At 34.9% G+C, this 12,783-nt stretch overlaps 2 protein-coding genes across 2 annotated transcripts in view; one reads left to right on the forward strand and one right to left on the reverse strand.

The window, feature by feature from the left end:
- The window catches only part of tm6sf2a (transmembrane 6 superfamily member 2a), a 6,467-nt gene extending 4,175 nt beyond the window's left edge, over positions 1 to 2,292 (forward strand). The window contains exons 7-10 of the mRNA XM_052547867.1: positions 57 to 158; positions 235 to 327; positions 428 to 547; positions 1,239 to 2,292. Of these exons, the coding sequence (XP_052403827.1) occupies positions 57 to 158; positions 235 to 327; positions 428 to 547; positions 1,239 to 1,448 (525 nt within the window). The 3' untranslated portion in view covers positions 1,449 to 2,292. The remainder of the gene's footprint in view (positions 1 to 56; positions 159 to 234; positions 328 to 427; positions 548 to 1,238) is intronic.
- Positions 2,293 to 4,243: 1,951 nt separating this feature from the next.
- The window catches only part of LOC127951548 (neurocan core protein), a 69,007-nt gene continuing 60,467 nt past the window's right edge, over positions 4,244 to 12,783 (reverse strand). The window contains exons 12-16 of the mRNA XM_052549494.1: positions 10,595 to 10,753; positions 10,441 to 10,523; positions 10,221 to 10,365; positions 8,067 to 8,249; positions 4,244 to 7,355 (exon numbers count right to left, since the gene is read on the reverse strand). Coding sequence (XP_052405454.1) covers positions 7,258 to 7,355; positions 8,067 to 8,249; positions 10,221 to 10,365; positions 10,441 to 10,523; positions 10,595 to 10,753 — 668 coding nt within the window. The 3' untranslated portion in view covers positions 4,244 to 7,257. The remainder of the gene's footprint in view (positions 7,356 to 8,066; positions 8,250 to 10,220; positions 10,366 to 10,440; positions 10,524 to 10,594; positions 10,754 to 12,783) is intronic.

The following is a 12,783-nucleotide window of genomic DNA, read 5'->3' on the forward strand; positions in this document are numbered from 1 at the left end:
GTATTGATTCAGTCCTATGTTGAAGATGTTGAAGATGGGTTTGATGTGGTGTGTAGGTGGAGGCGGAGCAGAAGAAAGCGCTGCTGTTTCGTCCCACAGATCTGCTGCTTACGCTGGGCCTCATAGGAAGCATCATCTTCACTGCGTTCAGAGGCTTTGTGAGTATCTACACATCCATCCACATGTCCATTCATCCAGCCATTTACTCCATCACTCACACTTTTTCTTCAACAGGTTGCTCTCGAATGTTCTCTGGATTTCTGTTTTACTTATATCTTCCAGTACGAGCCGTACATGAAAGACAGCGTTGGCTTTCCAAAAGTCACGGTGAGGCTGATGCACACAACAAGCTTTGAGATGCACTAATACTCTATGAGATACCACTGAGATGTAAACATGATGGGCTGGCGGATCGCGTGTCTTGTAGATGCTGGTGTTCCTCTTCTATGTTTTGCCGATCCTGACGGCGTGTGTTTATGGGCTTCACACTCCTGGATGCACATGGATGTTGGACTGGACTCTGGTTCTCGCAGGAGCTGTAGCTCAGGTACATATTCTGCAACCATTAAAACTACTGTCAACTAAACTATTCAAAATCTTTTTCATTATGTCAAATAAATCTGATATAAAAATCAGATGAAAAATTGTGCATCTAACTGAAATACATTTAAGTTAAAGTACTAAAATTACTAAAGTGAAATAAAAAAATTAACTCTAAATAAAAATGTTAAATATAAAATTTACCATTAAAAAAAATATATACTTTTTTTTACACTATACAGTTATATAAAATATTGCACAAAATATTTAATGTTAATATAAATTTATTTTATTATAAATATAGAAATACAGTAATATATAATAATATACACATAACAACGGAATTTTAATACCATTATATTTATGAAATTAATTATAACAATATTTTTGAATATTTAAAAATGACACAGCTGCTGTGTTTCCTCTGCATTGCAAAGATGAATTTCATTGATAATGATTTTATTTGCTTGATGACAGCCCAAATGTCCTATTATTCTAACTGATTGATTAAATGTAAGAATTTGATTTAAATGATGATGCACATTGTCATAAAAGGTACAAATCAATACCTATCAATACAAATCAATATCAGCACAATAACACACTCAGCCAAACATAGTTTAATTATCATTTCATATCAATTTGAGCTGATATGATGACTGATAACTCATCTGTGTCTGTATGTGATGTTTGCACAGATGCAGTGGACTCACCTGGGCTCATCTGTTCACCCGCGCACACCCTTCACCTACAGGATCCCCAGAGACGAGTGGAGGCAGGTGGTCACGCTGAACCTGCTGTACACAGCCGTGCCCGTCCTCCTCGCCGTCCGCTGCTACATGGACCAGACCTTCTTCATGAGGAGCGTTCCTCAGGAGCAGGCCAGCAACGGCAAGAAGAAGAACTAAAACATGCTCATGCATGCCTCCTCTTACTGGACAGTGAAGCGTTTCAGAAGAGAGACTCTGTTAAAACGTGCAGGGATTATGTGTAAAAGCATCAGTGTATCTGTATCTGCTAATATTAGTGATTTTGAAATGTTCAGCGAAGCCAAACAGAAGTTCTGAGACGTTCCCATCGAGTTCAAACGTTCAAAACGTAACAGTTAGAAATGTTGCGTTAATGGAACATTCCGTTGTATCACTTTGCAACATAAAGGAAATGTTACTTTTGAATGCTCTGTGAACATTCTAAATCAAGAAGTAACATTTAAAAAACGTTACACACTACAACGTTCCATTAACGATGCATAACTAAAGTTTGTCTGCTGTAACATTGTTAATTTTGTAAATTTGTAACATTTTATTGATGTTACTTACAGTTTTTTTTTTCATAACTTTTCAGAACCTTCTGAGAACATTCCCTGTTATTATAAGCAGATTCAAGTATTTGGGCATATTTTAAATTCTTTTTCTATACTAGGTTATAAAATATTTCAGTCATGACAGTCATGCATTTTGTTATTGTCAGTATCAGTGTGATTCAAATAATATTAGACAGATGGCGGGTTGTATTTATTTTATTATAAGCATGCCACTGTTTGTGAACACATGAAATGGCGAGACAGTATGGATTTGATATATTAATATTGACCATGACAAAATAACTGTTGGTTTATTGGTATCGACGAAAATGTGAGTGATCCGTTTTTCTTTTTCTCATGTGTTCAAGTGTTCAAACTAATGATCTCAGCCAGCTTTATCTCTGGTCAGTTGGTGAAATCTCAATAAACATGGACTCTGGACTAGTTTACATCACTCTCCGACACGTTTGAAGGCTCAGGGTGTGTCTGTGTGTGTTGTGGTTTTTTGGATTTCGTTCACTAGAATTATTTTTAATTTAATTTGCATTATTAAAACAATACCTGATTGAGTCATTATCACAAACAAAATAATACAAATAAATAAAAAAATCACCAGACCTGATCATGTTCTTGACAGATTCGCCCAAATGTTTTACTGGATATTGTTTTTATCATTTTCTATGTTGTATAGTTTTTTCCCCAACACTTTTCTGCGGTACGTGTGCTCTTTGTCTGTCGTGATCCCTCATATCTCTTGTCTTGTGAAATTCGCGGTTTATTATTCTTCACGCTGGGCTCTAAAGGGAACGCCGGGGCACAGGTTCAGCACGGAGAGATATTTATAGCATTGCAACACAATGAAACAAGATTCATTTACAGATACAGACATGAACTAATCTGTCACATTTCTTCCTCGTCCAATCAAATCTCTGACCTTTGCTCTGTAGCTGATAACATCGTGTGTCTGGCCCAGTGAACTTTCACACAGATGAATGAAGCTTGTCAGCGTGTTGAATGATAGGATTAGATCACCAGTGTTCCTGAGGATAAGAATATAACTTAATTAAACGGTTTAGCCATTAAAAATTATGATGTCATGGTGCGTTATTCAAAAAAATGGGAATATTTGTTTTGACAATCATTTGATATCATTCAATTGTGATTTAAAAAATTTACATTTTGCAAATGTTTCCATTAAGTTTGCAATTAAACATTCAAAACCTCCAGTTTTTAAATGTTTATAAAATAAGTGTAAACAATGTTCAACATTAAGCAAACATTCCATTTCTTTGCAAACATGATGAGAATGTTACTTTTGAATGTTCTCTAACCACCTTCAAAAACGAATAATTACCATTTAAATAAAGTTTATTTGTAGTTATAAATTCACAATTTCTTTTTATATTAGATATATATAAAAAATAAAAATAAACAGAATTTTGAGATGTAAAACCAGAATTCAGACAGCAGTCAAAAGTTAAAAGTTTGAAATAAATTCGAGTTTGAAAGGAAAAAAAAATGTTTAGTAAATGTTTTTAAACAATCTATGGTAAAATGTTGCAATTAATTGCATTTTTATTTGATAATGAGCAGCAAATCAGTATATTTTCATGATTTCTGAAGATCATGTGACACTGAAGACTGGAGGAATGATGCTGAAAATACAGCGGAGCATCACAAAAACAAATTAGCCTATATTTTAACAGATATTCACGCAGAAAACAGTTATTTTGCTCTATTTGTAATCAAATAAAAGCCCCGATGAGCAAAAAAGACTGTCAAATGTGTCTTTCTCAGCTCATTTGAACACTTTTTTAACCCTTGAGTGTGTGTGTTTATAAGAAGCTCTGATATGAATCAGATCCGTCTCACGAGTAACTTCAACACAATCAGATGAACAGAAGCTGAATCATCATGGACCTGAAGTGTGCGTCATGATTATATTACAGATTATTATAGATATATAACACTGCAGAACTATACAGAACAGAACCCACAGGAAATAAAAATCACAAAATGCACAAAGTATGTCTCTGTTTTTGGATAAAACATCTCCTAAATGACTAAATAAGTAGATGAATGTGTGTCTATGTGACTGCTGAGGCCTAAAATCACATAATAAATGTAAGTGAGTCCTAATAGAGAAATAATGAGCAACACAACAGCACAGCATGCTAAAATTAATCATGTGTAAAGATTGCTGTCATGCACCGGCCTTTCAGACTTCCAATCGCAAATGTATATAATATATCATAACATTAGCATGTTTAGAATCGATTCCCTTGTAAAATTAACAAAATGCATTAAGGAAACGTACTCGTTTATTCATTTCTGTTGCCGTGCATTGAGAATAGAAATCAGTTTTAAATTCAGTTTTAACACAAGGAAGCAGGTCTCTAGTTTTGATCCAATCACTTTTATTGTTGGTCTGTCTCGAGTTTAAAATAAAGAACAAAAACACATCAAACACGCGAAGTGAGGCATAAAAACATGAAAGTTTGAGCTCAGAAAGCAGACTGATCTGAGCCATGCTCTCAGCTGACGGCCGTTTTAATAAAGAGATCCAAACATATCCTTGTTATTGTGAGAAATACACATTTCCATGACACTTCTGCTAGTTATTGTACAAAAACAGGGGGATTAAATGTGCTCAGATACTAAAAAAACGACAAGTCAACAATGAAAGAATAAATGAGTGAAGATGAAAGAAAGTGGACCTATAAGCTCAGAGCAAACTGAAGGGTGATTATGTGAGTTATTCACTATATCATCTTCCCTAAAGAGTCCATGTTATAAATAAAGACAGAGAAAACAGAAGATACTGAGAGGAAAAGAGAACAAGCAACACATCTGCTCCAAAACCTAGTGCTCCCTACATAGACAGCATCCTAATGGAGACTGACCCTCACAAGTGAGAGATTCGGAAGCACGTCTGTGTGTTAAACACCATTTGATTTCAAGAATTGAAAGGATAAATGGATAAAATAATGCATTAATTAGATTTCCTTGTTTTTAACCTCGTCCCATATATTGCATTAGATTTAATTGAGCTTGTAGCAAGCATTCTGGCATTCTAGCAAAGTGATATTAAAAAACTGCATCTTTAAGTTGTCTATTTAGGAAGCTCACTAGGTTTAGGAACAGATCCTCAACTGCAAAATGTTTTATTTCTTCATCAGTATTTTTGTCTTGTTTTCCAGTACAACTGTCTCAAATCAAGCAAACTTACTTAAATTATTAAGTTAAATATTATTCAAATTAAGTGAGTTTATGCTTAAAACAAGTATAAATATGTGTCAGTGGAGTAAGAAAATGTTAAATGAATTAATAAAACTCAAAAGAAAAAAATGTATTTTAAGTGTATTTGTGAAGTGTTTTATTAACCATATTTCAAGATAGTTAATTTATGCAAAATTTCAAATTTTAACTAAAAACCTTGAGATTTAAATTATTGAAATTTTTCAGACATATATTTTATTAAAATAAAAAGAGTTAATGCGTAAATATCCACAAATCCGGGAAGAAAAGTAAACATTTTAAGTTTATTTTTCTGACCTACTGTCATGTATTTTCTCATTTTAAATATAAACTCACTTAATTTTGATACTTTTGTTTAGAAAATAAAATGTAACATTTTTTGCTTCTGAAGTTTCTGTATCTTGATGTAAGAATGTTTAAATGTGTACTGGAAAAAAAATACTGAGTATTTTTGAGTATTGTATGTAGTTTAAAGAACAATTAAAACTGCATGATCAAAACACACACAGAAACACACACACACACACACACACACACAGGAAGGACATCGAGACACATGTCGACAAGTAACCAAGTAACAGGTGTGTGAAATGAACTAAAATGTGTCTGAACACAATTTGTAAAGTATGTGTTCATGCATAAACTTTCTTCTAGGCTGGGTTTTCTCTTTCAGGTCGATGCATCGATGTTTCCGAGCTGAATGGTAATAAAACTGAGATCTGAAGGAAACTCTATCGCCCTCTTGAGGACTCAGTGTGTCTGTGTTAGTTTCTGTTCAAAGAGTCAAATCCTTCTGATTCAGATTCAAAAAAACAGAAACGATTCAGTTGAATCAGCTGAACACAGAGTCAATCAAAAAACCTGTCAATCATCTCCGTTCCAGATCTTTCTGATGTTTATGTGAGAAGATAAATTAACTCATTCATTTACAAACTCAGCTTCAGTTCTGTTTTGCTCACATTTCACCCCAACATCCAGAAGAAATAAGAAATTACATTTTGCATAAAGCAGGGTTATTATAGGAGAACTAAAAAAAAAAAAAAAAAAAAAAAAAACATTTTCAATGCTTGAAATAAATTTGGCATGGCAACATTTTTTATTTTCATTTTAATTCAGTTTAACTTAATATATCAAAATTGCTCAAATTAAAATAAAACTTAATAAAAACACCCTAAAATGAAAATGAAATTAATTTAATTAGGCATTTTAATGAAAACAGAAAATGCAAAAATAATAAATAATTGAAAATATTGATAAAAATAACATTGGTATAAAGAACTTTTTTCTTTTTGACGTTATATTTACAACAATTAAACATGTTGAAATTAGTCATATGATATTAAGAATTATATATATAAATTGTAAAGTCAATTTAAAAGAATTAAGTATATTTCATAGCACCATTTATTAATGCTAAATTTATCATTTTATTTAAAAACTTTTTTGATTTTTAATCCTCTATTACAGTGATGATAACAGGATTTTATTAATATTTGGATATTTAATTTGAGAGTAAATGTAATTTAATTATCATAATGCAAAAAAAAAAAAAAACACACAAAATAAAAAAAACAATGATTTAAAAAACAGGCTTCATTTCCTTTATGAAAAATATAATTTCACATATTTTTTTCTTTTCATATTGGTATGAAATGTGAGCAGAAGTAGCTTTTCCTTCATGAAATTCACTCATTTATGAACATAAGTCGTTTCACTACGATTCTACTCCAACATTTCACATTTAAGAGTTAAAAAGTGGCCATTTAATCCAAATCATCAGCAAACACTCAAAACAAAGACAAAGTAAAGCCTCATGGGTAAAAGTAATTCATTATTGTGCCATTCAAAGGCTCGAAGAGCGCCTTATTTCAGGAATATGAATCATTTTGGGCAGTTTGGACATTGAGTATTTCATTAAAGCATTACATCCAAAATATCTAAAGTTGAACAACTATGAGCATGAGTTAAATCTGCATGAAATAACCAATTAAAAAACACTTTCTAATGAAGATGTGAATAGAGGGTTAGTGTAAACTAAATAACAGCGTTAAAAAAAAGAACGGTTATTTCTGTCCTGTCCATCTGCTGTGTTCCCTCTAAGATGGAAACGCAGGCACAGAGGTCACGACCCCTGCTTTCAGCTCCGCCCCCGTGGCTTAATCCCGCCCCCTGTGCCCCGATCCGTGTCTCCGATGTCGTCGATGCTCGCGCCGAGATCTGTGATGCTGCCGACGATAACGGTGAGATCGCCGTGCTGGAGGGAAACAAAACGCAAAACGCAAAACATTTAGTTTCCAAGGGTTTGCATGTTCTATAGCTCAAGTTAGAAGCAAGTATCAAATCAGCAGTTATTGTCTGATTCTAATGAACCATACATTAATGGAAAGATTATGCATATTTGCATTAAGCAAATGTCAGTCAAATTCATACACTGCATATGCTGTATAATCTTGCATTTATTGCATATGCATATTTAGATATTTAGTGCAAATATCAGCCAAATTAATATAATAGCTATGTAATATCTTGCATTAAAATTGCATAAGTATATTTAAATTGTGCAAAAATAAGTCAAATGAATATATTGCATATGCATACTCACATGCAAAAATCTGTCAGATTAATATATTTCATATGCAATAATGATTTAGCAATAATATGCAATTTTTTTGGCACCCTCAGCTTCCAGATTTACAAATAGTTGCATCTCAGACAAGTATTGTCTGATTCTAACAAACCATGCATCAATAGAAAGATGATTTATTATTAATTTCCATAAACCCTTATGTTTTGTAATCCAGGGTCACGTATGAACAATCACAGAGATGAGATTTGCTAGGTAGTTTTTACTAAGTAGGTTTTACTATACATGCATCTATTAATACAAAATACATGAAAATAAAACAGGTGCTAGCTTAGTATTTTTAAGGTTCATCAGAAAGCAGATCAGTGTTTTGAGACTCACATTTAGTGCAGATGATCTTGGGTCTCTCCCAGGTCCCGGAGGGTCGGCAGTGGACAGTCGGGATGTGTCTCTGGAAGAAGCCGTCGGCGCACTGGTACCGAACCACAGCGTGGATGTCGTAGTGTGAGCGTCTGCGGCCCACTAGAGAGGCGTTATCCACGGCCGGCGGAGTGCCACACATCACTGCAGACACACAGACACATCATACATCAGAAACCATCCGTGTGTGTGTCCTACTGAACATGCAACACCTTTAAGAAAAGTTTTTTTTCCCATCAGAATATCAACCAATTTGCAGGCCATTATATAAGAATATCACATTTTATTAAGCAAAATAGTAATTTTGGTTAATTCTGAATTTAATTAATTATAATGAAATTTATTTTTAAATATAAATAATAAATATAATTTAGTGCATATTTAAATGTTAATTACCAAATATAATTTAGTGCATATTTAAATATAAAAAAATAAAAATAAATACTTTTTCCTAAATATTATTCATAATTAATTATAAATTAAATAGTTTTTAAATGTATGTTTGAATGTAAATTAAACTACTTTTTTAGATTTAAATACAAATTGGTTAATATAATTTAATCTGTACTTAAATATACATTTAAAAATATAATTAATTTTACTGATAAATATTGGCCTTTTTGCAAGACGGTAAGCACATTATCATGGGGTTAAAAAGAGAATTGCAACGAGATCAAAATCAGAATTGATAGTTGTCCTCCACGTTGTTGCCTTTTGATATGCAAAATCTGCCAATAAAAACAGCAGTGAAGAGCATGATAAAAACAAAAAGTTCTCATGCGTTTCATATTTGGTTCTTTGGCAAGCTACAATAAAGCCTTTTGTTTTTTCATCCGACTCTATAATGTTCAGATTTTTGCCTAATTGCATGCAAAGTAACCAAATTTTGCACAGCCTTTACAAAACACATCCACGTGTCATTTTTTTGCATGCACATTCATGATCCTAAATGATAAAAAAAATCTCTAATTTTCAATAAGTGTTTAATAGTTTAACCAGTGTTTCAAGAAAATCGAATGCAGCTCAAATTCACAATTGACCTTTATTTTGTCCAGCACTAATCTGAACACTTTAAGTTCAGAGAGGGAAAATAAGATTTTTTAAATGTTAATCTTTTCAATTTAAATTAAATTAAATCCTGCAATCAAGGCACAAACGCTCCGTCTCCAGACAATGAGCCTGGTTTTCCATGCACAGGAAGCCACTGTCCGTAAATCTGTCCTCTGGCATCGAGATCCTGGATGTGCCACAAAGGACGGCATCATGGGAAATGTAGTGCAGAGCCCAGAGCTTAAACCCACAGTCTGAGCCTCTGAATACTGAGACCTCGTTGTGTGGAGCTCTGAAAGACAGAGTTTAGTCTCTCATTCAGATCTATTGAGATGCCACACAGAGCCGATGAAGCAGCACTGAGGCATGATATAGAATCAACTGACACATCAAAACACGTTTAATCTGTCAAGATGGCAGTCAAAGTGACTCACACACACACACACACTGGAAAACACGCTTGGTTCTGAGGTGTGTGTGTCAGTGAAGTGAGTGTTGGATGATGCATTTAAGCTTTAAAGGGTCAGAGATGACTATTGGCTGCTAATTCAACTTTATAAGGACACGGTTTATACCTGTTTAAGGGTTTTTAAGACCAAGTAAAGAAAAAGGGAACACAAAACCCCCTGAGATTCCTCCTCAGTATTTTTCTCATTTTCCATTCCAAATCTCTAAAGATTTTATTGTTGTTGTTTTTTTGCAGTGCATAAAACATCTACAACGCTCAATCTTCTGCTCACCAAGAATGCATTTATTTGATCAAAAATACAGTAAAATCTGTAAAATTGTAAAATATTATTACAGTTTCATATAGCTGTTTACTGTGTGAATATCTGTTAAACAGTAATTTATTTCTGTGATGCTCCGCTGTATTTTCAGCATCATTCCTCCAGTCTAAAGTGTCACATTATATATGCTTCTCAAGAAACATTTCAACATTTTTGCAGAAACTGGGAGGCATTTGATTTTTCAGGATTCACACAAGAGCATAAAGTTCAAAAGAACAGCATTTTTTACATCTTTACTGTCACATCTGATCGATTGCATGCATGCAGAGTCTCTCACCGGTTCCTTTCTTGCAGATGTAGGGTAGGTTGTAGTTGCAGGGCACGTCGTTCCATTTGCCGTCCTCTCTGGTGATCATCACCACACAATCCTCTCCGCCTGCGAAGAAGTTATCCGGCTGATTCTCACGCCAGTTCTCGTACACCTGAGAGAGGAACACACCTTATGTCTCTGGAATAAGAACGTGCACGGACACCTGAATCTGGAATCTGGGACTCACAACATCCATCCCATCAGTCCACTGGAAATCCTCCTCCACGGTACGATCGTTCAGCCCCATCCAGACGTTCTCATGACCCAGACCTGAAAAACAAGAGCGTGATACCGTGATGTAAGATGTTAAGGTTGTTATGTTTATTGTGAATCTGCCGCACCGTTGAGGAAGTCCTGCTCCATGGAGGAAGTGACGCTGGTCAGGTGACTGCTGTGCTCCCTGCAGTCCTTCTCTGCGTCCTCCCAGGTGTGTCTGCCAGGAAACAGACGATAGCAGTGACCGTGGAACTTCTTCCAGCCGTGTTCACAGCCCTCTGTGTCTGCAGACAGGAAATGACATCACCCACAGAGATGTTACAGTTGGTTAAAACTGAAACGAGAGCTTCTGAAGAAAAGTGTTAGGTGAGATAAAAGAAATATGAACTGAAATTAACTATAAAATAACTTTATACTGAAAGATCAATATTTGTCACTTTAGGGATTAAACACACACACACACACACACACACACACACACACACACAACCGGAAAAACACACACACACACACACACACACACACACACACACACACACACACACACACACACACACACACACACACACACACACAAACACACACAAAAACACACACAAAAACAAACATACACACACACACAAACACACACACACACACACACAAAAACACAAAAAACACACACACACACACACACACACACACACACACACACACAAACACACAAACACACACACAAAAACACACAAAACAAACACACACACACAAACACACACACACACACACACACAAAAACAAACACACACACACACACACACACACACACAAACACACACAAACACACACAAACACACACACACACACACACACACACACAAACACACACACACACACACACACACACACACACACACACAAACACACACACACACACACACACAAACACACACACACACACACACAAACACACACACACACACACACACACACACACACACACACACACACACACACAAACACACACACACACACACACACACACACACAAACACACACACACACACACACACACAAACACACACAAACACACACACACACACACACACACAAACACACACACACACACAAACACACACAAACACACACACACACACACACACACACACAAACACACACACACACACACACACAAACACACACACACACACACACACACACAAACACACACACACACACACACACAAAACAATTCTAATTTTCATTACTTGAAAAAAAACTATAAAAAAAAACTGAATGTAAACTAAAAATTGCAATTTGTAAACTCCTAATTGTGAGAATTTTAAACTTGATCTGCAATTCTGAGAAAAAAAATCTAGATTGTGAGATAAAATGTTAATAAATAATAATAATAATAATAAATGAACGATATAGACATCTAAAACAACAGAAACAACAACAAATAATAAATAAAAATTTAAAAAAAAAAAACTAAAACTGAAATATTAATAAGCTATATTATACCAACGACACTAAAACACACTGATGAACACAGTATCGCCATCATACTTTTTCTAAACAAGCATCAGGCGTGTTTTCATATACATGAATCATTTCAGAATTGATGGTGTTTATTATTCTGCAATCCCATAATCCATCTCTGCCCTCACGATTCTGCCGTTCCTTCAGAGTAACATTCATCGAAACATTAAACCTCCTCTACCTGCAGTGTGTGTGTGAGTCTGAATGAAGACCACCAGGGACCTGCTATTAAAGCAGCACACAGATGTAATTAAGCCTCGAGGAAACACTGAAAAGAGTGTGGAGTGATATGAGAGACATGAAACTTAAAAATATATTGTGTCATTATAGACTTTAAACATTTTCCATTTTCAGTCCCTGTTGCACTATATTGAAAACATCCCATATTAAACACAAGCATCCGATGGACTGTGGAACGAATGTCCATCAGATGCAGACACTATCTAAATCTCTACAGCATCATAACTCTGATGAAGCATCCACCAAATAATGCATCTGTGACATCACACTGTGCCATTATTAGCAGTAATGCATCATCGTTAGAGTCGCTGTCATCAGAGGATGCAGAGGAGGGCGAGCGACGCTCATGAGTCTGCAAAACCACTGAGATCAACACAATGTGTTACAAAGAGAGAGAGAGAGAGAGCAGTCAACATGCACAGCACACCTCTGAGACACTAACAATGTAAAACACTAATGAGAGGAATAAACAAAAGCTTGTTTTCCTTGCCAATATTACTAGCTGACGCCCTTAGTATTGTTATTGTACTTTATTTGACTGATATTGCATATGCAG

This window comes from Carassius gibelio, chromosome B2 (assembly GCF_023724105.1).
Source record: "Carassius gibelio isolate Cgi1373 ecotype wild population from Czech Republic chromosome B2, carGib1.2-hapl.c, whole genome shotgun sequence".
NCBI classification, from domain to species: domain Eukaryota; kingdom Metazoa; phylum Chordata; class Actinopteri; order Cypriniformes; family Cyprinidae; genus Carassius; species Carassius gibelio.